The sequence below is a fragment of the Podarcis raffonei genome, chromosome 14, assembly GCF_027172205.1.
Source record: "Podarcis raffonei isolate rPodRaf1 chromosome 14, rPodRaf1.pri, whole genome shotgun sequence".
NCBI classification, from domain to species: Eukaryota; Metazoa; Chordata; class Lepidosauria; order Squamata; family Lacertidae; genus Podarcis; species Podarcis raffonei.
The window spans coordinates 43,482,414-43,509,919 of record NC_070615.1 but is presented as its reverse complement, the minus strand read 5'-3'; the positions used below and the strand labels follow the sequence as shown (position 1 = coordinate 43,509,919).

Here is a 27,506-nt window from a genome sequence, read left to right as displayed (position 1 = left end):
AGGAATGTAGAGGCACTATTGCTGCACCTACAGCATGGCTTGTGCTCAGATACAGGTTAGGTACATTTTCATCCTCTGCATGGTAATAGCCAGTGGTTAGCGCAGGCTGCTTCTTCAGATTCCTTTTCATCCTAATGAAGCACTAAATAATATAAAAAGGGTAGCTGCAGTGAAGTAATTATGGAAAGTGCTACTGGGTAGAGTGACCGGATAGTGCCAAGGCTAATTGTAAGAAGTGACAAATTTTATTGCTGCAGTTCCCTGAATTATGTTGTCACAGCAGCAGTGTCAGCAGATTTCAGTTACCACACCCGGGCTCTAGTCCCTTGGTGACATTCTCGTTGGCATCTCAGAGTTGCCTATTGATCCTCTTATGAAAAAAAGTGCTTGTGCATTGTTGCATTGCTGCAGTGTAGTTTCATGCCAAAAATACGGGTAGCTGTGCAAGAAAACAAACTTTCCTTCTTAATTGAATTGCATATAAGGTTATATACAACAAGCTGTTACTTCCCCATCTATCCCTCTCTAAAGATGGCTGAGCAAGATGTCTACTGCCTGCTATTATTATTATTAGTAGTAGTAGTAGTAGTAGTAATTCAATTTATATGCTACCCTTTATCCAAAGATCCCAGGGCGGTGCACAACAATAAGAACATAATTTACAGTCCCAGTAATGAACAGAACCACATTCACCACAAGAAAACTTGAATAATGTAGAAAGGTGTGCATGCTGTATGTCAGTTGCAGATGTATTAATTTTATGGCTTGAAGGCTGTAAAATGGATGGGGAACCTTTTTGACTGCATGGGCCAGACCCTTATCAGGATTGGCCCTGCAGGCTAAATTTGACAGGTGGTAGGATTGCCCACATGTCAATCACCTGATGTGGTGCCAGGTGATTTGACACTTTGAAAGCCCGAAGGCAGCATGGCACACCTAAAGCAGAGTTGTTGTTGTTGTTGATGTTGTTGTTTTTAAAAAGGACAACAACTTCATTTTACCAGGGGATTCAGTGCAAGCCCTTTCATCATCTTTGTAGATGTTTGCATTGAAACCCCTGCTAAAAATGAAGGGGTTGTGCTCCATTTTAGCAGTGTTACTGTGCAAGACCCTTCCTGATCAAAGAACTGACCTGTACAACCAAACTGAGCAGGGTTTAACCACAACTCATCAGCTGATGATTGGGATGGGGATGGTTTGATGCTTCTACATTGGCTGTGCACAGCATTCTGTCATGGGGCATTGGTGCGCACAGTCAACATAGATTTGAATGCCACGCCCCCAAACCATCAGCGGATATTACCCACCCATTGGAGTAATGTCTGCAGTTTTTTTTTGGGGGGGGGGAGAAATGCCTTGCCAGCTGCCTTTTCCCATGAAGATGGAACTCTCTTGCAGAGCTCTTCATTGCTTATTTGATTGGGTACTTTCTTCAACCTTGCCCTTAGTTCTAGGGCAGCCATGAATTCTGTACCAGATAAAAAAATGCAGAGTAAAGGCTAGCTCTGACTTGACATTGCATATCCATGTGATAAAGAAACCCAAGATTGTATTTGTTACAGGGATGAAATAAGATACTATATCAGAAATGGTTTAGGTAACCTAAAACATTTCTGATATGGTGGTAAATTGCTTGGGATGGTGGGTTAGATACGGACACAGAGGTTAAAATTCTGAACTCGCTTACCATTGAATACAATAGTTAATCAAAGATGGAAGTGAAAGCTTCTGAACTTACCTTTTCAGCTGCAAAAAGGCTTGGACAGATGCTAGGCACATTCTCATACCACTAAACAATGCTTTATTATTGCATTCAAACCATCCCAATGAAAAATATTTGACCATTTGTTATATTCTTTTCCCGAGCAGTTCTACTCTGGGCACCGATCTCCTCACATTCCATATAGGTTATTGCACCTGGTATGGACGCATGCACGGCATTTAGCAGGGTACGAGCAACAGGATGCACACGAGTTCCTCATTGCTGCGTTAGATGTGCTACATCGACACTGCAAAGGTAAGGCTTTCTCCTGGCAGTTTTTCCCATTATGGCCTCTTCTCAAATGAGAGCAATTTCAGCACTAACCAGGTTTCCTTCTCCATCTAGTATATGAGAAGCATTTCCCTTTTTACACTTTAATTGCAGATGTAATAATACAATTTTCAGTTGGATCCATCTGGCCACATCATGTGGGGCACATAGAGCTTTTAAAACCGGTCTACCTCACATAGTTGAACCTCTTCAGTTTTTACCTTTGTAGATATATTAGGGCATGGGTAGGCAACCTAAGGCCCGTGGGCCGGATGCGGCCCAGTCACCTTCTCAATTCGGCCTGCAGATGGTCCAGGAATCAGCGTGTTTTTACTTGAGTAGAATGTGTCCTTTTATTTAAAATGCATCTCTGGGTTATTTGTGGGGCCTGCCTGGTGTTTTTACATGAGTAGAATGTGTGCTTTTATTTAAAATGCATCTCTGGGTTATTTGTGGGGCATAGGAATTCGTTCATTATTATTTTTTCTAAAATATAGTCCGGCCCACCACATGGTCTGAGGGACGGTGGACCGGCCCATGGCTGAAAAAGGTTGCTGACCCCTATATTAGGGCATATGGAGCAGCATTTTCCTTTAAGTGATAATTTTCTTTCAGTTGAATAATACACCTTTTTGCTGTTGCTGCTGCTTTACATATTGACAGGTGCAAGTAGGTGGTAATTTCATTTCCCCCCCTTTCTTGCCAGATGCCATGGGAAGCCCAGTGAGTGGGTAATACCTTTCTGTGTTGCTGTGAACAAGCTTACAAAATAGTCTTTTGAGACCCCCTAGTTGCTGAACCTAATTGACTTGGGTAATTGAAAAGGGAGCAATCTTATCCTCCTGTGGGCAGAAATGGCTGTCTATTAAGCATATCCAGCAGGGATGTTGCCTGATGGACAGTGAAAATGTGAAGAGGCCATTTGTTGGCTTCTGTCTGAGAACCAGAAATCCTAAAAAGAAGGAAATGCTTTTCAGATGCAAGGATTAAGTCTTGTTTCTTTGCACTGAAGCAGAATCAAAGTGATCCTCTTAGATAATTAATAGAAGCAATAATTAAATTTTAAAATTATATAAAATCATTACAAAACAAGAGAAATCAAAGCAGCAAGGTGATACTGCGAAGCTTTTTTCTTTCTATTCCACTCCACAACTGAGTCAGCAATGTAACTTTGCATGACTTCTTTTTAAAAATGAACAGAGAACCTATTGTGTGTTAATAAGAATTCAGCGGACTGTGTCTTCTGGCTGAAAGTTAAATCCCTTTTGATTGACAGTTGTTCCATAGTAAAATAGTTCACTTGTTAAATGCTGTGCAAATTTAGTAATTCACCACTAAAAACAATGTATTCCAAGCTGGTCTTGGCCCTTCTTACAAATCAGTGGGATTTCTAGCTTCCCCAGTTCCAATGATATGGGGGCAGGTAACAATACTTTTAAAAAAAGGTTAAAAGCAAAATATAGCCCATTGTCAAGCAGAGAGTTTAACTCTATCCATCCTAAATCAGCCTAATGCAAAAATATCTTCTTACAAAACTTGATTTTGTCTTCCTGCTATTGTGTCTTATGTAGATGCATTTTTAATGTTGGCTAATGGAGTATTCACTGTGGTTGACTTTGGTGGCAGTGGGTTACTCTGATAGAATTTGAAGATAAGTCTATTTTTAAAAATCTGTTTACCTGCTTAGTGCTTTCAACTGGTTATTTCTGGTTTAATATATTGCAACCCACTTGCAGCCAGAGGAGATATGCTTTTTCAAACTATATAAGAGATTGGAAGTGGGTCATGGTATTGTCTTTTTTCCTCTCTCCAATAAAGCTACCTTAATGCCAGTTTGTAGATACTGTGTCACAGGTAATAGTTATGGCTAGATTGGTTCCCTGATGATCTAGGATTGTTAACAAAGTTCATCTCTTGGTCAAGCTTTGCACCTGACTAGGTTTACCTGCAGTTTAAGTCAGTTTAAACATATCCCTTACCCCTCCTGGCTTTAACAGTGATTAGATGATACTTTGCTCTTATCTGTGGTTGAAAGAATCCCACTTGACTAGAACATGAAATAAGAAACTTAGCCTTGGCTCTTACATTAGAACTTGCCTTTAGCTTATTGAACACGGTAGGGTAACCAATTATTCTACAGAATTTATACTATGTTTAAAGCTGCTGATGCTTTCTTTTCTTGCTTAGCCGTACTTTGGCAATTTCACTTAGGTAGTGCGTATATGATTGCATGTGTGGTTTTCTTAAGTGGAAATGACCATTTTGTGAGGAAATGCTTGTTGTTTCTAGAAGTACATTTGTCGCTCACTGGTCCTCTTAAGTGGGGTTAAGTAGTCATTTTCACTAACCACCTCGGCAGTGCGGCCTATTCTGAAATCAGTGCTTGAATTAGGCCAAGTCAAGCCATTCTTCTGGTTAATAATAATAGATTATCCTCCCACACTACTATGGGCTCTGTCAGAGTACATTTTGGATTAACTGACTCTCCACTCTGCATTGATTGAACTCAGTGCAACAGGAACAATAATATAGAGGTAACTTTCACACTTGGTGGGTTTTTTCCTTTCTTTCCATATTCTGCATGCACCCATTTCCTTTCACCTTGGCTTTCTATAATAGCAAAGAGGCTAAGAACTTTCTATACGTGCTATTGCTGGTATGTGGAGCCCTTTATGCACACCTGCCTATATACATTACGTAGGCATTTGTTTCAAAGTCTGTTCCATTTTATTTTATTTTGTTCAGGTGACGATAATGGGAAGAAAGCCAACAACCCCAACCACTGTAACTGCATCATAGACCAAATTTTCACAGGTGGACTACAGTCCGATGTCACTTGTCAAGTCTGCCAGTAAGTATAATGAGTTAATTAATCTCATTTTAAGATACAGAATAACTCACTTGATGTTAAAACAAAAATTTTTTTTCCTTCCAGTAGCACCTTAAAGACCAACTAAGTTAGTTCTTGGTATGAGCTTTCGTGTGCATGCACACTTCTTCAGAAGTGTGCATGCACACGAAATGCATGCACACGAAAGCTCATACCAAGAACTAACTTAGTTGGTCTTTAAGGTGCTACTGGAAGGGAAAAAAAATTTTGTTTTGACTATGGCAGACCAACACGGCTACCTTTCTGTCACTTGATGTTGAAATGATGAACATGGAAAACACAAGATGACATAGCCAACTCTCTTTTATGAAAGAATGTGTGCTTCACACTCCTCTAGTTTAAAGAAAGAAGATCTCTTCTCGCCCGCCCCCTACCGCCCTGGGGTCCAGACTGGAACTGCCAGAATTCTGTACCACTAAACCCCGTGGACTACTTGTTCTAAGTGATCGTATTCCCACTGCCAGTATATCTCATGGAGTGGCTATTGCTGTAAATTCCACAAAATTCTATGCCCTTTAATATGTTCTTAAAGGTCCATTTAAAGAAAGTTGACAATAAAAGAAGCTGTTTTGATGGAGGTGCTTTCTGTAGTCTGAGCACCCTCCAGAGGTGAAGTACTATCTCTCCCTACCCCCACCCCCCTCCCAAGTAAACAAAGCCTTGAAGTAAGGGCTGTTCCACACATTCAATTTTGAGATTAGAGTCGCCTAATTTTTACAGTTTAATTGTCTTGTTGAACACATTCTTGTATGTCAGTATCAAATGATACATACTTTTAAGAAGGAACAATTTTTCAGAATCCATTGACTTACAGGATTGTTAATATTTTTTATCATATGTGTGCTCATTCACATTCACTTTTGTCATGTGAATCATTCAAAGTCCTTTACTGCTTAAAAAATGGATGTGCCAACCATTCCTATGTATCATTTTTGCCCAAACTGTTGCTTAGTTTATCCATTTGATTGCAGTCTCTCCTCTTCCTCCCTAGTGGTGTTTCCACGACGATAGACCCATTCTGGGACATCAGTTTGGACTTGCCAGGTTCTTCTACCCCGTTTTGGCCTCTGAGCCCAGGCAGCGATGGCAGTGTGGTGAATGGGGAGAGCCACGTGTCAGGAACCACGACCCTCACAGACTGCTTGCGAAGGTACAAACTGTGGCAGACGGCCTTTAGCAAGGAGCAATCTTAACTCCCCCTCCTGCTGTCTGCAGACCAGCAGTTTTCGGGCAAATGGCCAAGGAGCAAAACAGCACCTCAGCTGCAGTTATTAACTGCTGAATCATCTTGCAGAGCAGTTCGGTTCACTTGCAGAAAAAGAAACCAGGACAAATCTAAGCATGTAGCATAAACTGACAAACTGGTAGGTAACCAAGACTCAAGTGGTCCCACCTGATGACCACTAGTTAGTTTCCCCGTGGATAGGCTTCAGCACTGCTGATCACACATTGTTGTAAGTATAAACTGCGGAAAATATGGCTTCATTTGGCACAAAATATGCTCCTCTTGGAATAATCGGCAGAGATGCAGATGGCTAAAGGAGACTTAGAGCTTGATCTCTCCTCTTCCAGACATTTTTAATGTAGATTCTGTTGAACTATGGACTTCACTATATCTGAGAATCAGGGGCACACCTTGACATAGGAATATTGCTCCTGCTCCCCACAAGACTTCCAACCACTCCTTTACATTCTTGTTGTCGGGACAGAAACAGAGTCTCTCAAGGGACAGGGAGGGGTTTATGATACTGGGGAGGAGGAATAGGTGGGCAAAACAGCCAGTTTTCCCAGTAGCCTTTGGGCAAAGAATCTAGTACTGTCTCCTTCCTTTTCTCTTCTGTACCTCTTCTTCAGTTCTTGTAGTGTGGAACAGCTAGATACGAGAGAAGTTTCCAGGCAGCTAATTCACCACTAAAGAGCAGAGGTCCAAATGACAGAGTTCATTGTGATACTGCACGCAGTGGGGAAAACTGAGTTTTAAGATTTTTATGGCAAAAGAAAATTATTTATGTTAAATTGCCTTACATTTGATAAATGGCCAGGCTGAAGGAACTTGATCCTCACAGAGATCGTATGTGAGGAAATACACAGAATCTCCTCCTCCCCACCAAAAAAGCACATTTCTATAAATGGAACAGGATTTTTAATTCTGTCAGCTAGGGAAAGCAGGGTGTGTGTGGTGGGTGATGTAATAGCAAATGCAGGGTTCCCTTCCCACCTCTAATTACAAAGATTTAATGGAAGTGGGTTTTCCAATTCCTAGGTAGGAATCAACCCTAAAAGGGGGGGGGGGCAAAGTCAGCCAGATATAGGGTGTATATTTCTGCCATCTTGCCCTCAAAGCTGGGGTAGGGAACATTTTTCAGTCCATGGGCATCTTTCAACCATGGCCCACCCTTGGGTGGGGGGCACCTGTCAGTGCTGAGAGTGGCCAAAGTGGGTGCTTGCACATGGACATACCAACCCCCCACCCCCCAGCTGATACGTGCAGATCAGCTGTGAAGTAGGGTGTTAATTACCTTTTTTAACCTTCACCTTATTTACCTCCCTCTCTCATGTGATGAGCAAGGAGGAGGAATTTTTCATTCCATAGCAGCTCTGGACCAAGCAGAAAATTTATACCTCTCTACCCAGCACTACAGAGGAATGAATCATGGGTTGTGCCTGCTTGATTCTGCATTCATTATGACACAGACACCACCAGAAAGTTGGGCCACTGGGGAAGGCTTGGTGAGCTCTATGAGGCCCATTGGCGAGAGGATTCCTGCCACTATTCTGGATGAACTTAAGCAATAACAGGCAACATGTGGCTAATAATGTTATAACAACATACAGTGGTACCTCTGGTTACGTACTTAATTCGTTCCGCAGGTCCGTTCTTAACCTGAAACTGCTCTTAACCTGAAGCACCACTTTAGCTAATGGGGCCTGCCGCGCTGCGGCGGCACGATTTCTGTTCTCATCCTGAAGCAAAGTTCTTAACCTGAAGTACTATTTCTGGGTTAGCGGAGTCTGTAACCTGAAGCGTATGTAACCCAAGGTACCACTGTATATATCAACCTGTAAAAGAAATCAATATTCTGTGAACAAAATTAGAGAAGGTAGTCAGTCAATATCACTAAGGCAAACAAGCCTTTCAATAGTCCCAATTCTGCAGTCATGTGATAATAGAAGCTCAAAGTGTAGATGACTGCGGGAGAGAAAAGATAGGACTCATATTCCATAGCCCTCTTTGGAACAACCAGAAGCCTATCAAAATAAATAAGTCCATATTGCTTGCAAGCAATGTTTCTGTCATTCCGATAGCCTTAAAGTCTAGTAGTAATGATCAACTACAGTTATTGGGAAAAGCTTGAAATGTATTGAAGAAGGGAGCAGCAAAATCTGTCTACCAAGATAGTCTTTAGATTTTAGCTCAACAATGCAGTCCAGCGTTGCAGCTGACAGCTTCCAGAACAATTAAAAGAGGAAGAACCATCCTAGTTTATTCCTTCCTTTAGGATTGCCAAGTCATTCATAAAGAACTATGAAATGTATGAAGAGGATAAAACCAGCAGGACCCATAACTTCACCTACCTTTTTGGATGCTGCCCATTGATTGCTTTGTTACGGAAAAAGAAAACATTGCTTCACCTTGCCTGACATAAGCTGCTTCTCTGTACATGTAAATGTAACGAAGACCAGCATATGAGGAGAGTCCAGCAAGAAGCAAGTTTTGTTCTGGTTTCAGAGTAGCCACACTATTCCAGCCATCCTGATGATTGTACCATTGAACAATGGAGCTGAGAAATTAATCCAGGCCTAGACTATAGAATTTGTTAATCAGCTATTCTCCATCCCTTTTTGAGAAGCCACCTACTGCTCAAGGAGATTCAAAAGGTCCTTGCCAAAGAATTTGTCCAGCAACATACATGAATTTGTAGGCAATACTGCATGGAGTTTCTTGATCTCCAAATAAGGTGGTGGGTCAGAGGAGCCTTACATGTCTTAGCAAGTTCAGCATGGTTACAATCCAGGAAATTCTTCCCACTGTGTTCCGCAGCTTTCCATTTCAATAATGAGAGTGAGGAGGTGTTTCCATATATCTCCTTGGCTTAGTCCTGACATCATATTATTATTCATAGCTCGGGTTGAATGCTGCAGAAGTCCTTCTGTTTAGGCTTTCCGCATCAAGACATCACTAAGCAGTTCTCTGCTGTAGCTACAGGAAAGTCACTCCAAAGAGATGCTCCACTGCTGTATGATGGTGATTTTCTGCTTTATTCACTACTTGTGTTAGCAAACAAATATCCATACTTTCCCCTTCTCCAGGTCCCTGCTCACTCGTCAGGATTCTCAAGTGCACATTCCAAAACAAGTCATCAGATTAGTCAGTTCTATGAAATACTTGGTCCTCAGTTCTCCTCCTTCATAATAGCTAAGAACATAAGAACAGGCCTTCTGGATAAGATTTAGGCTCCATCTAGTCCAGTATCCAATGCCCAACAATGGCTGTTGGGATGCCTCTGGAAAGCAGGCTTGAAGGCAACAGCTTTCCCCATTGTATTCCCCTGGCATCTGCTATTCAGAGGTACACTGCATCTGAACATGTGAGATTCTATTTAGTTGTCATGACTTAAAACCATATCTATACCTTTTAAGAGATCATCTGCCCTTTTAAACAGGTATCTATGCCACTATCATTACCACGTCCTATGGCAGTGGACATCAGAACTTTGTTATATAGAGGAGCACTTCCTTAATTTTTTAAATAAATAATTGCACACATTCTATTATGCCCCATCTTAATAATTTTTCCCAAACTTAACCCCCCTCCCCAAATGCTTTAGTCGTTGCTTAGAAGGAGGTTCTCAAACTCCTAGTCATGTTAGTTACTCCCCCCCCCTTTTCCAGTATCCTTTTGAGAATGGGTGACCAATGCTGTACACAGTATTCCAAATGCACCCGCACCAAATACTTTTATAACAGCATTGTGATGCTGGCCACATCATCATTAGGCTTCACATGAAGCCACTTCAGCATTGGCTAGAGCAGTGGTTTTCATCCAGTGTGCCGTGGCACCCTGGGGTGCCTTGAATGATGGTCAGGGGTGCTGTGGGCAACACTGGCCTCTGTCCCTCTTTCCTTCCCTCTCTCCTCTAATGCCCACTCAGATCTCTGCCTCTCAAAGGCTTGCACAGCTGTTTGTTGTAGCAGCCCTGCTGCTGCCACTGCTACCTCCCAAGTTGAGGTCCTGGCCTCACATTCACCTTTGGCCAGTCTCTGTTGGGCCACTAACGCTGGGGGCATCCTCTGCCCAGGCCCCTGTGGGGCAGCATGAGGAGGCACCTTTCTATTGGGAGGGGGGCAGCTCAGAGACCAGGGGTGGCAGCAGCGGTTGCCCGGAGGGTTCCCAGGTAGAGAGGAGGCTGAGGGAACGCTCCACAAGGGAGGGTGTTTGAAAAAGGGTGAGAGGCTGCCAACTCTGCATGCAAAGGCTGACATAACTGGGCTCCTGAGCCCCACAGGGGTGCCGCATAAAGAAGGCAGTTAGTCAAGGGAACCATGGACTCAAAAAGGTTGAAAACCTCTGGGCTAGAGAATGCAAGGAATACCAAGTTCTAGCTGGGTAAAACTAAAAACCTTGGCATTCTATACCTGCTTACCTTCAAAGTAATGTGTTTCTTAATGTTCAGCTGAGTACACCTGGTAACTTTTGGACAAAGCAAGTTCCATAAGACTGGTTCATGCATAACATGAAACCACTGCTTAGCTCTATGTAGACATGCCTTAGTAAGTCCGAGGGAAGTGCCAGGCTTGCACATGGAAACCTTCCTGCCACCTCCTCCTGTGCAGCCAGAAGGACAGCTACTGAGATCACTTTCCATTTCAAAGATCTCATTGTTACCCATGAACCAGGAATCATGGGTTAAAACAGACAGAGGTTAGATGCTACCGTCATACCATAAGTTATCATACTGACTTGTTTGTTATTAACCAGGAGGCTTGAATCACATGAAACACTAAGCCAACATCTTTGAAAACTCATCAGAAGTTGTCCTCTCAGCTGTGCAGGAAGAGGAGAAATGAGGGAGGAGCTTGCAAGCCCAATGCTTTGCTCAGGCTTTTCGATACTCCTTCACATAGCACTAAATCATGTGTTACCTCAAAACTGCACTAGCACGTTGCCTAAAAATGGTAATTTTATTATATCCATCAAGTCGTTTGCTGCAGGTTCATGGGTTAACCTCATTCTCAAGTTCCACGGTGGATTGGGTGAACACATTTCATTATTTGGGACAGTTACTTCAGAACAGACGTACAAGTGATCAGTTTAGAGAAGGTGTTTCAGGCTTTAAGTGCACCTTGTCGCAGTTGCAAAATCAGAAGAGTTAAAAATAAATAAATCCACCCATATAGAAAGGGGCTCTAGCCTGGTCATCTTGACATATAAAGGGAAGGAGGAACATTCAGTGTGAGAGGCCCCCTCTCTAGTCTGAAATGATACATTGCAGATGCAGGCTTTTTATTAAATTTGTATACTGCCTTTCACCCATAGATCTCAGGGTGGTTCACAACATAAAAATACAAGATAAAAAACACAAAATATATAATAAAAACAAAAACAAACGAATAATCCCCCCCCCCACTGTTTCATTGAGAGACGGGACTGCATCTGAGTGGTGTCTTACAGTTTGGACATTATAAAGGCTTGTGTGAGAAACCAAGTTTCAGGGAACCAGGCAGAGGGCCTTCTCGGTAGTGGCACCCACCCTGTGGAACGCCCTTCCACCAGATGTCAAAGAGAAAAACAACTACTAGACTTTTAGAAGACATCTGAAGGCAGCCCTGTTTAGGGAAGCTTTTAATGTTTAATAGACTATTGTAGTTTAATATTCTCTTGGAAGCTGCCCAGAGTGGCTGGGGGAATCCAGCCAGATGGGCGGGGTATAAATTATTATTATTATTATTATTATTATATATTATATGTGCTTCTTTAAAGAATGAGTCAGGAAAAGTAACAACCAAAGTAGCCTGGTTATGAGGTCGGGAATTAAAATTTCAGCAGGGGGTTGGACTCGATGGCCCTTGTGGTCTCTTCCAACTCTATGATTCTATGATTCTAAATTCCAGACAAGGTAGATAAAGTTTGTTGTTGTTGTTTTAAAAGATATTTATTGAAATTTTCCACTTTAATACATTAAAAAAATCAAAAAACAAAAAACAAAAAAAGTTAAAAACACATAAAGTTTACAATCCTTATTTTTCTATAACATATTTCCCTGACTTCCCCACACCACCCCTTCTTATATTCCAATTCAAATTGTTAGTTCAACAAGTTCTTATCCCCAATTTTTAACCTTTTTCTGTTTAGTTCATTTTAAAAAAGCCAATTTTACCTTATAAACATCAATATTTATACATCAATTCTCATTCTTAAAACTTTTTTCTAAAGTCGACCCAAATTCCCTTCCACGACTTCCCCAATTTTCATACAAATAGCAAAACAAAATAAAAGCAAAAACAGATTGTAATTATGCACCCTTTGGATCCCCAAACTCCATCCCCCCCCTTTCCCGGTTTCAATCCCCAACAGATGTCCATCAGTCTTGATCTACTATCAGCCTGGAGATCTCACGTCCGAGGCTCTTAATTCTCTCTCAATTCCTCTCTGCCGGTTTTTTTGATAGTCCTTAATATTAAACACCAGATCTCGGAGAAGCTCTAGCCAAATGGGATCCATATTTCTTCCAGCCAGACCTCCATACTTAAAAGTGAAGCCTGAATCTTGTTTCTTACTCCTTTCAAGTCCAAATGTCCCCAAAGCTCCAACTTCCACCTTAATCAGATTTGTAATCCTTGGATCTTCAGATCTCCACATAAGGAGATCTCTCCATTCTTCAATCTCCAATTCAAACCAGATTTTCAACATCAAGTTCTTATTTTCCTTTGTAGCCATCATGTCAGGCCTCTGGCTCTCCTTTGTCATCTGCAGCATTACAGCTCCTCCTTCCTTTTCCTCAGGAACAACATATATCTCTTTCTCCACACTCTCAAAGTTCTCAAGTTTCTCTTCTTGTCCAGCTGCATAAACTTCCTGAGTCAAGTCCTTATCAAATTCAATGAATTTATTTACTGTTAAGTCCAGAGTTGCAACATTTGTAGCCAAAACATCAATTTGGCCATGTAACTTTCCCAAGAGAACAAAAACTCTGTCCAATTTAGCTTGTATTTTCCCTCCTTCGGCCATTCTTGTAATGTCCCAAAACCCCCTCTAGAGGGATTTTGGTTACTTAATATTCATTCCAGTTCAAATCCAAAAGTCAAGTTAGTTTGTATCAGTTCTTCCTTATTTTCAACAAATTATAACCAAATTGTAACAGATATAACCAACAGAGACAACAGAAACAAAGTTCTCTTTTTCAGCTTTGACAGCTAATTTGACAGCTGTCAAACTCTTCAATACCTCTTCAACAGGCTCTCTCGCGGATCACTCCCGGGTCCGGGGGGGTGGCACTTCAGCTCCCAAAATTAGCTCTTATCCTCCAGTAAAATTACTTATACTGCCAAATCGTGAAATTAATGTCTTTTATCCAACAAACAAGAAAAAAATTCTCTCGACCTTAGTTAGCTGATCCTTACTTAAGATTATTTACAAGACGGGGAGACGGACTTCCTGTTTGCGCCTTCCCCGATCGTGCCTAATTCAAAAAAATTTTTTTCTTTGTAAATCCAATTTCCGTGCTACTCACGGGTTGTTGCTTTTAAAGTCCAATTGTTCACAAGAAGAAGTCAGCGCTCTCCGACCATGGCATGCGGCTTCACTCCGCAGGAGAAGCAGTCGACTCTCAGCACCGCGCCGCTCACCCCGTCCCCCATTCCGAAGCCTTTAAAAAGGCTCCTTCGCGGGTCGGGGGGCGCAAATGGTGCCCACCGAGTCACCAAGTTCACAGGCTTCACCGCCTGTGATTTCTGAGGGTCCCCGCGTCGCCGCCGCGGCAGGACCCAACTCCTGCGGAGCCGATTCCCTCCGGAGCTCGGAGGGAATCCGCCATTAGCCGATGGCGCTAACCCGGATAAAGTTTGGTAATACTAAGCATATTTTAAAATATACTTAGATTAAAAGAAAGGTAATTGTTGCATCTCTTTAGGAAAGAGTTTGCGTACATATGAGATACAGATGGCTTCTTTCTGGATAAGGAAGAAGGCTTTGTGAATGTAATTTTATCATGTTTGTCACAGGGTGTTTTAAACATCACAGAAACCAGATGAAGGAAATTAAGTAGTGGAGACTTTATAGATGTGAGAAGGCAAAGGTTGTTTTAAGAAGAAGGTCATTGAGTGGAAAGTCTAAAGGAAAAAAACCCAGATGTAATCAACACCCATGTAGGAATTGTCAAGATTGTGTTTTAGTAACTACAGACTCCTTGAGCAACTGTATTTGTAAACAGATTGGTTTAGTTCTCTGTTTATTGCACTGTGAGTAAGTGGAAAAAATTGCAAGCATGTTGTCTTGGGTTTGTAGATTAGACCATGAAAAAGAAGCTCGAGATGAAATTTTGAAACAATTTCCCATGCTTATATGCATTATCTCTTCTTCCAGAGCACCCCTTCTCAAACACTTGTCTCTTTTGCAGGGCTGGGAGTTGGGATAGAATCCCGTAGTTTTGCCATGTAACAGAACACAAGCTATTCCATCATTAGCTTTGCATCACAGTTATTGCAGTAATGGGCAAGGAGAAAAAATAGACCAAGCCATGTAAGAAGCATCAAAGCCAGTTTTTGCGGATGACCAACGGCTGGTCTCCCCTTCCTCATGGTAGCCACATGGTGATAAACATCCAAATTGGAGGCTGAACCAAAACTGAATCCATGTGGTTTTAAAATTGTGGTTTCATGAGTGTTAGCAGTGTGGGTAAATGTCTCCATAAATAAACCTTTTCATAAGGTTGTACAAAGGTCTTTGATATCAATAATTTCCCCCAATTCTTTCTAAAACACTAGTCTTAGTAGCAGGTCATATGCCAAGAGCCAGTTACGTACTGGGGAACAGGATTTGAGGGCTTTTTGGAAAATTGCTGAGAAACCAAGAGCTGAAAGTGCTACCTATTCTTTTTATGGATGACCAAGTGCTAGCCTTTCTTTGATCACGGTGGCCCATTTGCTGTAAGCATCCATATTGACAGTCCTATGCATTCTTACTTGTGAGTAAGCCAGTTAATCTGGTAGGACCTACTTCTGAATAAACGTGCCTGCGATTGTGCTTCAGATGTAAGTGGAAACTCGAGGTGCAATAGAAATGATTTACTGGTGCTGGTCGTTCACTCTTTTCTTAAAATATTTGTTTAGGTTTACGAGGCCAGAACATCTAGGAAGCAGTGCCAAAATCAAATGTAGTGGTTGCCATAGCTACCAGGAATCTACCAAACAACTCACTATGAAGAAATTACCCATTGTGGCCTGTTTTCATCTCAAAGTAAGTTACCAAATCATGATTTCAGATAGAGAATCCTGCCCTTATAGGCTTGATAGATTTTTGGGATGTGCCAAAGACATATGAGTCTACATGTAAGAACCTCAAGATCTAAGGCAATAGTTCTCAGTGGATGTGGCAGGAGAGGATGGCAAGTGTGGGAAAATTCAAGGACAATCAGACATTTAAGCATTTCGGTGTAGTACAGTATATGGTATCCAAAAAATTTTTTTTTATTTGCAGAGTATGGATAGATATGTTTTCAAAATGAGAGCAGGTGCAACTGAGGAGAATCCTAGTTGTGTTTTCCAATGTATCTCTAATAAAACATTCCGTGTGGAGCAAGCAAATCTTTATTCTAAAAGAGTGGCCTAGGAAAAAAAGTTTTGAGAACCACTGATCTGATATAAAAGTCTAGTCCATCCAAGACTCTGCAAGCTCAAGTCTCAGAGCCCTCTCCAAGAACAGGTGGAAAATTGGACGTGCAGCATTGTTGGAATCTGGCCTTCTGTTGTTGCTGGGTCAAAAGAGCTGCATCTTTTGACTGCTGTAATCAAAGGTTTCCAGCAGCTGGCTGTAAAATCCCTGGAGTGGAGTAACCACTTTTGGTCCAGTCTCAGATCCAAAGGACCCTACCGGGCAGAGGTTTTTGCTACTGGAACTATGCTCTCTGCCTTTCATTGTGTGATTTATGGAAATGACATTCATGCAGAATTGGGTGTTGACAAGGATGTTGGTCTGTTAAGCATTTAATGTACACCTCGCAAGGTATATGCTTTTAAAACATTCTTAACAGACCTGTGATGGGCCTCAAGTAGCTTGCCAGCATTTCCCAATACTGTAATAAGAATGTCCTGATTTTGTCATAGGATTAAGAGGAAATGCTTGTGATAGCAGATTCCACAGTAGGGAACCTGCCTTTGTATTTTAATTTTTTGCACTTTCAGGTGTATTCATAGTTGTGCAGACACCTAGTTCCCGCTTGACCCAAAGTACAGAGAAGTCTGGTTTCAAACTGAAACCGTATTCGTAGATCTGTGCTGAATAGCAGAGGAGGATCTCTTGCCACAAGCTATTGTGCCATCCTTTCCAAAATTAAGATTTAATATTTCGTGCATCGAAACAGCATTCAGACACTGGTGAAAGTAATTTTGCTAAATTCCACCAGCTGTTTAATTATGAAACTGTAAGTTATTTGTAGCTTAACTAATGATAACAAAGTCATTATGAGGGGCATATGTTCTGACAGTGTTAATAATGCTGTGAAAAAAGATGAGGAGAAGTGCAAAAGGATATCTAGTCCATGTGATTCTTCTTTTTTAAACAGCCTGATCTGTTGCTAGGGAATTGTTATGGTGCTGTAAGCTGAGAATAATTAACAAAGAGTGTAAATAGGACAGGAGTTCCGAGAAATGGAGAGAGGTGCCACCTTCTTAAAGAACAATTCATTCATCTTTTTGCTCCCTGCACTCATTCTTCTGTGGCATTCTGCTTAAATGATGATGAAAGTGTGGCGCTTATCACACTTCCCATTGTCTCAGAAATTAATCTCTCCTTGTCTCTTTCCACCTTCCTTTTCTGTTTATTTCTTGTCAGGATGTGGCACTTCAGTATGGAGTATTCTTTGTTTTTCTTTCCCTTTTTTGGCTGCGGTTTTTCCCTTCCTGATACTGAAGTAAGCCTTTAATTATAAGCCAATACAGACACACTGGGTAGCACCTGGGCTATTGTCTATTAAAATTCAACCCCTGTCAAAAATCAAATGGTGCCATTTATTTATTTATTTAGAACTATATACTCTGCTTTCCCATTGCAGTATCCACAGGAACACTATTATTTTATTTTATTTATTATACCCCGTCCATCTACACTCTGAGCAGCATATGTAAAAACATAGTAAAACATCAAGAATTAAAAACTTCCCGATAGCAATTAAACTTTCAAAATCAGAGATGGGAACAATTGATGAAAACCTAAAGAACCAGATCAGCTTATTAAAACTACTCAACCCAATAGGTTGAATGCCTTTCAGAATAAAATAACCTTGAGCAGACAGCAGAAGGTCAAGAGAGAAGGAGCCAACTGAACTTTTCAGGGAAGAGAATTCCATAATTTGGGCACAGTCACACAGAAGACCCTCCCGTGTGTTCCAGCCAAACATGCCTTTGCTGTTGTTGGGGTGTGGAAAAGGGCTTCCCCTGCAGATCTTAGAGTGAGCAGAGTCATAAGGGAGTAGCTGATCCTTTTAAGTATCCTTTGTCCAGTTCAAGGCTTTAAAATCTAGGATTTTGAATTGTACCCAGAAACAAATTGGAAACCAAAGCAGTTGCAGGTCACTTGAGTGTTGCTTGTTCCCAAGGGCTGATACTCAACAAGACTCCTGCTGCCTCACTCTGGACCAGCTGATCTTTCTGTAGAATTTTCAAAAGCAAAGATCATTGCAGTAATCCCACCTGCTCATTAATATTCATAACGGGAAAAGCATCTACACAAACGTGTGAATGGCAGACCAACCGTCTGTTCTATTCCCAAGACTCGTATTATGAAGCCGGTGCTGCTCTTGTCACTGGCGGAGGGGCAGGGGGAGCGCATCGCCCCCGGCACTATCGGGGAGGGGGGTACTATTGCGGCCGCCCCCTCGGACACGCGCCGTGCACCCCCCACCGTGCCGGGCACCACGCCCCCGGGACACACACCAGCCATGCCCCCGCCTGCTCTCCGCCCCCGGTGCCAGAGCATGCAGCTTCGCCACTGGCTCTCATCTCCTCGACCTGTGTATCTGAGATGAAACAGATGCTTGATTACAGTGAAAGACTTCTTACCAGCTTGTTGAATGGGTGAAACTTGGATTGCTGGCCCTGGCACTTGATAAACGATAAATTCAAATTATTGTCATTATTGACCTAATGATTGAGATCTTAAAGATGTATCATCTTTCCTTGCATGCTAAAGGTTGTGTATTGCAAGTCTGTACGCTTTGTTGCACAGCCTTGAATTGTACATAGGCCGTTGTGTTTTGTTATCATCCGTCACAATTCCTGCTGGAAAGAGACTACAGAAACATGATGCTAATAGAATGCAGCTTGCTCATTTGATCTCACCTTTTCAGTAGTTTACTCCTACTGTCCGCTGGATTGACTTGGGTAGAAAGAAATGATACTATCCAGTGAGATGTGCTTACATAAGTCATGCTTAATTTCTTTATTCTAGCGGTTTGAACACTCAGCCAAACTGAGACGAAAGATCACTACATATGTCTCCTTTCCGCTGGAGCTGGACATGACGCCTTTCATGGCCTCCAGGTATGTTCCAGGGCCTGTTCTTGTGAGAATGCATTCTTGTGTGGGGAGACGGCTTAAAAAGAGTTTGGGAACCCCTTCTGTGGAAAAGCACGCAGAAAGAAATGAGTAAATGTCGCTTTCCGGTTGGAAACTAGTTGCAGCACGATTTGGTTACTGGGGTTTTTATGGTGGTGAAATTTAAACTTATTTCAAAACTTGATTAAGTGAAAGTACTCCTGAACTGAAAGGAGTCTCATTCAGCTCCCCCCCCCCCCCCGTTTCCTTAAGGCATAGATGTCATTCAGGTCATTTAAATAAAATATCAGTACCTAAACTTCCACTTGTGGAATACCTGGTTTAGCTTTAATCCTAATTAACTAAGATATATTCTCTCTTCCTTGATGCTTCTGTTTGCTGGAATACTTTAGGGAGAGGCATGTTCACAAATTACTCCTGCCATACAAGCTCAGGCTAATAAGTTGTTAGACACGTCAAAATATACTTGCCCATAGGAAGTGAAAGTTAAACTCTTTTTAGTGGCAGCTGACACTTGTTGTCTACTACTGACAATTTCAAAGCCATTTCCTGCAGAAGTGGGTAGAAACCTTGCATTTTAAAACTAGTCAGTGTTTCGATACTTAAGTTCACATCAGTCTTTGGGTTCCTATTCCTATTTTACAAAAATAAGATTTCACATGTTAGCTAACATATCTATCGTAAGTTCGAAATTATTGGTTTCTCCACCCCTTACACAGGGAGCTTTATTAATCAGTTTCACTGGTGAAACAGAGTAATCCAATTGCCATAGTCGAAAACATAAAATATGCTAATGAACAAGAGCAAGTGTGGTTCAGCAGTGTAAAGAGAGCTAATGCAATTAAGGTTTTCTTTTCAGTGAAGAATTGGATTAATTTTCTCTTCCTTTCAGTTTTGGGATTTACACAGAAGTATCCTTAGTCTTAGATTGTCATGAAATCTGTCATGGATGATCTGAACACAAAGGGCTTCCCAGGGCTCCTTTCTTTAGCAAAGCATCAAATATAGGACATCATTGTGATTGGATAATGAGAGAGGCATGTTTGGAGTGGATAGAGCCATCCATTGGCCATCCCGCTGCACTGCTTTTACCTATCATAAAAGAAGAAATATACATGAGTGTAAATTGGTCAAAACTATATTTTCCACCCTTACAGCATCTGTCATTTCCAGACAGTACAAACCACATCCAACTCCGTGATTCTATGGTAATAACAGAGCACCCTGGGAACCTATTGAGGCCTATATTGACCACAAGGGTGGCTAGTGTGTGGACCGCCAGATGCAGCTCCCATCATCCATGACCTTTGCCATGCTGGCTTGTCCTGATGGGAATTGTAATCCAACATCTACAGATCTTCCCAAATGCCCTGGGGGAAACCCACTGTGTGCTTTTTAGAATTTAACTTCAGGACGCTTCCATGTGACTCCAGTCCACATTCTGGATATGGAGCAGTCCTTCCCCTTCCCTCAAAGATAAGAAGGGGACATGACCTGTAAAAAAAGGCTGTACTTTGGCCTCAAGCATTTTAGCTTCCAGACACACATATCCTCATCAGACGGTTCGTTATATGTCAGGTGCATTTCACTTGCCTGTGCTTGCTTTTTTAATAAAAATAAAATCATTACGTTGATTAGTTTTTACATAGGCAGCCTGAAATCTGGTATTGTCCCTTTGAAAACTACCATGGGACAGTGGCATGAATTTCTATCCCCTGTCTGTAAAAGTTTTGATTTTTTCTTTCTTTTTTGAAGCAGTGTTAGCCTTTTTAGTGTGTCCCATCTTCTCCATCAGCAAGTGGTTTATAAGTCAACATACTGGCTGGGGCGGATGGGAACTATAATCTAGAGGTCACCAGGTAGGCAAAGGCTGTTCTAGGGTCTTAGCCTTCACTATCCATCTCAGTTTTGTAAGGCGAAAGCTTTGGTGAGCAGAGCAAGCGTTGGAAGCATATGGGCACATTATGATTTCTCCCCCTGCCCTGCCGATTAAGAGGCGGCTTTATTCTGATTGGCTGAGATCACTGTGGGCCCAGGAGTAGACTTGATTCCCACCCTGGTAGTGCTCCTTTGTTTCCTCTGTATAGGGAGCCCCCCTGTTTATGCACATTCAATACACACAGTATACGCACATTGCAGTGAACCTGGAAGTGACCCAGAAACGTCATAAAGATGTCTGTGAAACATCACTAAAAGGGCAGAACAGGGGCGGGGTGGGGGCGTAGCTGAGTGTTTGCAGGCTTTTTCAATGGGTTTCAATTATATGTGATTTCACCAACGTGTGCAGTACCTTGGAACGGAACCCCCGCATAAACAGGGGGCGGCTGCCTGTATAGGGAAATGATTTCTCATTCATTCCGGGGGTGGGAGTAAAGTATTGCCCATATGTAGCACAATGCCCTCGACCCTAAGTTGTGCAACCCTCAATGGCAGAGATCATACAGAAAGGTGTAACACACACGCACACAAACACACACACACACACACACACACAGAGAGAGGGAGAGAGGGAGAGGGGAGAGAGGGAGAGGTGGAGAGAGGTGTACAGGTCCCTGCAGTACACAAACCCTCCCACACAGCCCACCAGTCACAATAGGTGTTTTTTTATTAGTACTGCAAACACCAAGTTCTGTTGCTACATGGGTAGGTGATGCCAGTTCCAGATGGCAGTTTATATTAAGCCCCCTGCCTCCTCCTTCTGAGAAGCATCTTCATAAGTATGAACAAAGATTTTTTTAACCCTCTTATATGATGTACGCCTTATAAATACAAATCAATGTTTGGAATCTACTCTGTTGAGAGAAACCAAGGAACTATTTACAACCCTTTGTCTTTTTAAATGATTCTGAATATTTGTGTGTGTTTTTGTTTTTTGCTGTAGTAAAGAGAGCAGAATGAATGGGCAGTACCAGCAGCCGGCAGATAGTCTAAACAATGATAATAAGTAAGTAGTATTGAATTCTGTGGCTCTCCCTCTTGGATGAGATGGACTAAATTGGTTGAAGTGGAATAGAAATCTGTTCTGTGTCCTGCAGAGGTGTAGAAAGGCGTGGGTCTGTTGAGCATGTAGTATTATATACCAGCCCTGATAATAAAAATCCAAGAGCTAGGTCTTATGCTTCAGTTTGCTTCTGTTCCTCTTCCGTTTGCCTCCTCTGCCATTGCCAGCTACCAAATCCCACAGTCTGCTCCAAATCCTTCGGTCAGCTATCCAATTTTAGCATCTGTACTGTATCTGCCTCTACCACCATTGCCTACCCACTAGCCCAGGGGTCAGCAAACTTTTTCAGCAGGGGGCTGGTCCACTGTCCCTCAGACCTTGTGGGGGGGGCGGACTATATTTTGGGGGAAAAATAAAAAATGATGTAAGAGCCCCACGAGCCCCGGTGGCTTCTTACCTGTGTCTTGCGAGCGGCAGGGGCTGGCGGCAGCAGAGGGACGGTGAGCAGTGCGCAAAAGGGCTCCAGAGAGGGGCTGCTTAAAATAGTGGCCCCTTGAGCGTTACTGCTGCTGGCACCAACAAAGCCCAGGCCCCTTCCTCCTCTAGGCAGGGCGGGGAGAAGCCAGGAGGAGGGAGGGAGGAGGCGGCGGTGGCGCTGTGTGAGGAAGAGGGAAAGAACCCGTGCACTGGCGATCCACGCGACAATTCCCGGATCATCCGCGGGCCGGATCCAGAAGGCAATTGGGCCTGATCTGGCCTTCGGGCCTTAGTTTGTCTACCCATGCACTAGCCCAATGACTGGCCTACTCCTTTAAAGCAAGGGTTTGCACTGTTAGCCACCAGAGCAATGCAACTGCTATTCCCAGATTTAAAAGGTGAAAGGAAAGCAGTGTAAATGGGTAGATAGCAGCAGGAGAGACTGGTATCTGCAAGTGACAGGCTAAGCTGGGTGCATCGTTATACTTCTTTGTGTAAAATGAATCTTGGCCTCTGTGCTTACCTAGCTGTGCATTGTAGCCAATGTTAATCCCACTCGGAACCAACTCATTTTAAGCCCATTATCAACAATGCAAAGAGGTGAATGCTTTTGATACAGGATGTGAGGTTGTGCTCTTTGGAGAACCTTATTACAAATAAGCATTATATGTCTTGCTTAGAATTCACCTCACAGGTTGCCTCTCATAGCGTGGGGGGGGGGGCTGTGAAAAATAATTAACTTAAAATATGTGCCGCGTCAGTTTATTAATGTTCGTTAGAAGCCATAGCAAGAAATAGCACCTCATTCTTTAGGGGCAATATTCCTCTTAATTGCTATATGTTGGGAGCAATCCAGGCATCAATGTTGGTGGGTCCAGTGCAGCCAGGTGAGCAAAATGCTGATTTTCAGCCAGGTAGGCAGTCCGGGATGTGAAACCAGACAAGCACATAGCTTAGTCTGACAATAGCTTGGCCTTCTCTCTGGAGATGATTTGGTATATTATTGTGGAATTCTAGGCCCAAGTAAAACTCCTTGCGTCATAAGAGAATCTCTGCAGCAGCTCCCATTTCTGGTAACTGCAGAGGGTGAGATGCTTGAGTCCATTTACTTCAGCCCATAGTTGAAGACCCAGACCCCTTACACAATGGAGACCTTGTGCCTCCATGTCCTGTTTTCTGCGTTTCCCAGAGTCATTCAGTTGGCCACTGTAGAGAGTGAGTGCTGTGTGACCTAATTTTGCATGGATTAACAAGTCAGTGCTGAAGTCTTCTAATATGTATTGCTTACAAGGAGACTTTTGAGAGTTACATTCCATATCATATCCCTTATTAATAGTTGTTCTTATAGTTTTGGTTTTAAACACTGTTGGCATTTCCCAAAGTTCTGGGTGCAGAGCACAGGAAGCACCCTTATGGATATGCCCCGCTTTTGCAAGTATTTTATAAAGACTCAAGTAACATTGATTGAAATAGCTGCTGCATTTCCTCTTGACCTAATTGCTTTCTCCCAACTTGTTTTGCCCCCAGGTATTCCTTGTTTGCAGTAGTTAATCACCAAGGAACCCTGGAGAGCGGGCACTATACCAGCTTCATCCGGCAACACAAGGACCAGTGGTTCAAATGTGACGACGCCATCATCACCAAGGCTAGCATTAAGGATGTACTAGACAGCGAAGGGTACGTTTTGAGCAAAACACAGAGGAGGGCAGCCTCCTGTTTAAGCCATAAAATGCCAGTTTCAATCATTTCCTTTTCGGTACGTTCATGAAGTGTAAAGTGCAGCAGACTCCAGATGAGGAGAAATGGAGAGGAACATGTGCAAGTCAGATTTCAGACTGACCTTTTGGATACATTCACAAGGGACAGGCAGCGGGGATTCTAGCACCTTTCCCTTACATATGTTGTCTTGGGTTGAGCTTGTTTTGTCCAGCAGAATCCAGACTGCATACTTGACAGAACTTAAAAGGTTGTGCTCGGGGAACCTAATAAAGGTCCCTATATATAAACTCTGCAATTAGTCAAGAATGCAGAAGCCACGCCCCCAGCTGCCAAAAGTCATACACCGCCTCCTTTTGTTTATAAGATTCTAATGCACATTGATCACATATGTTTGCAAGCTTGTCTTTGCAGCTGATGTCAATAGACATTGTATTTTTGTGTGTGTTTGGCTTTTTAAAAAATTAAAGCTGAAAGCTGCACTTTGCAGACCTGTGACATACAAAGCCCTCTGTACAAGACACCCAGGGGTTGCCACTCTCCATGTCACATCCAGGGCCTATAACTGGTTTGGCATATGATTCTTGCCACCATCCATAGCTAGGTGTTGTTAAGGCTGCAATATATTGTGATGTTCTTTATCACTATAGAGCTGCATTCTATTTTGGGGGGTGGATTGGGGGTGTGGAGAAGCATGACAGTTTGAAATCCGGAGTTGCCTCCGCTTCTGGCATTCCACGCTCTTGGCTATGATAAGATTGATCCCATCATCCTGTTCTTGTTTTCTTAATTACACCTGACATTTTCTCCCCACTGCTTACTTAAAGGGTAGATGTGTGAGCTTGCAAGTTTAAAAAAAGAATTCATTTGAAATCTTGGGAAGGGAACGGTCTCCTCCGAAGAAAGGCATTTTTTACTCTCTCGGTAGCTCTCAAAGTGAATCCTTGAGCTGGTTTTTAATTCAGAAATGTTAGAGGTTTGAGAAATGCTGGTTATTTATCCAGAGTGAAACTTAACTGTAGAGACCAGAAGCCTGATGGCCACAATGTTAACCATCTGGGTGCCCCCTACTGGCTTAGCATCATCATTTGTGTAGCTCTGACCTCGTCCTGTAGGCCTCCTTTCTGGGTACCAAACTAGACCAGTCTCTGCATTAAGCAGTCTAGTGCAGATCCAGACTAGAATGGGCACATACCATGATGAGTCATTGGCTTTAAATTATTTAGAGATTCACAGTATGACCACGAAAGAGAGCTAGCGGTCCTGCCTCCCTGGAATAATTCCTGCCTTGTGAGAAGTAGTCCTGCTTTTAACATGGCTGAGAGAGAGAAAGAGAGAGAGCTGTATGGGAATGTCAGTCAGTCAGCTGCTGCAGACAGCATTAAAATGGTGCCTTGTCCTTCCTCTTTTTGTCATCTTCCTGCAGATATTTGCTGTTCTATCACAAACAGTTCCTGGAGTACGAGTAGCCTTCTTCAGCAGCTCAAGAGAGAAATGAAAGGAAGTGAAATGAATGGCAGCCTTCTGAAAAGACACACAAACCTACCTGAAATGAAAAGACACCCATTCGACATCTAGCACTGAGCTGCGACAGGACCTGCTTGCCGCTGGCTCGTGGCCTAGAGGAGTAAGAAACGAACAATGTCCATCGTGTACGCAGTCCTGCAGGGACAGAAGAGGGGGGGAATGTAAAAGAGGCTACAGTCAGTGACTTTGAAAGAAGAAATATAATAACGCAAAGATTGCTCTGGGTGGGGAAAATAGGAGCAGAGGAATCCAGGCGCTGGCACATCTCCCTCCGTTCCTCCAAAATGTGTGTGGGAAGGCCGGGGGGTGTACTCTCATCTCCATAAAGCATCTTCTCCATTGGTGCTTCAGCTCCAACTGACCAATCATACAACAGTTATAATTAAAAAAAAAAAAGTCCAAGCCCATTTTTTTTATGCCTATGGGTCTGAAAGCAGTAAAATGGAGGAGAATTGGGACGACGCAATGATATGGACTTTGCAAGTACCTTTTTATTTGTGAATTTTAGTTATTAAATAAATACAGTATGAAATTACCGGGCTCTTTGTTTTTCGGCAAGCATTAAAAGGAAGTCCGGATATGCGGAACCGAAGTCGCGATGCTAAGCGAGGCTTCCCAGCATGCCTCCTCCTGCTGCTGCTACTGCACAGGTAACCTTCTGACACCTTGGGACTGCTCATCAAAAGTGTCAGCACTGATTCTTTTTCTGTCTGAGCCCCCCCTTTTTTTGTTTTCTATAAATAGCTATTTTCTTAATTTCCACACCCTTTTGTTCACCCTCCCCACGAGAATGAAATTCATATTTGCAACCATCAGTAAAATGAATGAATTGGCGTGTTTATACTGTAAAAGTGGTCTTGATTGTTTATTTTTTTGTGGGGGGCGGGGAACCTGCGAATTAAGTTGGAATTCTCTGGACGGTGTTGTTGTTGGGTGTTTTTCCACCCTCTCAAAGAAATACTGCACTCGGGAGACACTTGGAATCGAAAAACCTGCCAACTGCTAACTCTGGTAACTGGGTGCCACTGTTGCAATTAATTTTCAACTATTGGACACCTCTGCCTCAACACCAGACACTAAGTAAACAAAGGATTTCCCCACTTGCTCTGCTTTTATTGGTCCCTTATCTCTCAGATATATTAATTTTCTCATACATCACTCCCATTCTGTATAAAAAGCCTCCTGGCTTTGTCATTACCTCCCAAAAGCCCAGGAGCTTGCTTGCTTCTGCCTTGTCACAAATGTGTTTATGTTCTTCCCCCCACCCTCTGCTTCCTTCTCCCCCCTACTTACTGTCTAGACACTGGCTGGGAGTCCACATGGGCTGTATATTTTATAACCCAGAGGTGGGGCTGCGTTTGATTTGCTGCTTATGGATAAAGGGGCTTTCTTGCCTAGTAAAAAAAACAAAAACACCCTGCTTTTGGTGTGGGTGGGTGTGGTTTTTTTAAAAAAAGAAAGATCTGTACACAATAGCGAGAGTGAATGATTTTGTAACCTCTTTTCCGTTTACAACCACTTTCGCATTTCTGTGATTAAAGAAACACTTTTAAAGGGCCCGCTGATAGTGCCAGCTAAATTTCTATAAAAATCTCCTAACTTTTTATTTTGAAGGCTGCTTCCTACTTTTAAAACAACAAGCCCATCATTTATACAAAGCCTTTGGGGGGGGGGAACCATTCAGCATTCAGAGATTGTCACCAAATTCAGCAGTCTTCTAGCACATGTAGAACAAGCGTTCTGTGTATTAAGACCAACTTCCCCACCCTGGTGCCCTCCAGCTGTTTTTAGACTACAACTCCCATCAGCTCCTGCCAGCACAAATGCTGACTTAAGCTGATGGGTGTTGTAGTGCAAAAACCAGATGAAGGGTGTGGAAGTTTGGACGAGATGGATCCTGGATCCCATAACATTTGGTGGGATAGAAAGCGTAGTAAATTCATTGATGGGGCTTTTGCATGTTCCCTCCAAAATGGAATCCTGCGGCACACGGAGAAGCAGAGCAGTCCTGTGCGATGAGAGCAGATCTTTGGCACGAGCTGGAAGTACACAAGGATTCCTCTAGGAAGAGGTGAGTACAACTCGGGTGTCTCAGACCAATGCAAGACACTTGCTTCCATTCTCATGAGTGTCTGGCCTGTGCTTGTCTCTTG

At 42.6% G+C, this 27,506-nt stretch overlaps 1 protein-coding gene across 4 annotated transcripts in view; it reads left to right on the top strand.

The window, feature by feature from the left end:
- The window catches only part of USP22 (ubiquitin specific peptidase 22), a 104,543-nt gene extending 78,655 nt beyond the window's left edge, over positions 1-25,888 (top strand). For 3 of the 4 annotated variants that reach the window (XM_053365509.1, XM_053365508.1, XM_053365511.1), the window contains 8 exons: positions 1,870-2,017; positions 4,778-4,883; positions 5,914-6,072; positions 15,252-15,378; positions 18,586-18,677; positions 21,574-21,636; positions 23,638-23,787; positions 25,253-25,888. In XM_053365509.1, the coding sequence (XP_053221484.1) occupies positions 1,870-2,017; positions 4,778-4,883; positions 5,914-6,072; positions 15,252-15,378; positions 18,586-18,677; positions 21,574-21,636; positions 23,638-23,787; positions 25,253-25,295 (888 nt within the window). In that variant the 3' untranslated portion in view covers positions 25,296-25,888. The remainder of the gene's footprint in view (positions 1-1,869; positions 2,018-4,777; positions 4,884-5,913; positions 6,073-15,251; positions 15,379-18,585; positions 18,678-21,573; positions 21,637-23,637; positions 23,788-25,252) is intronic. The other variant, XM_053365510.1, reaches the window with a different exon arrangement.
- The last annotated feature ends 1,618 nt before the right edge of the window (positions 25,889-27,506 follow it).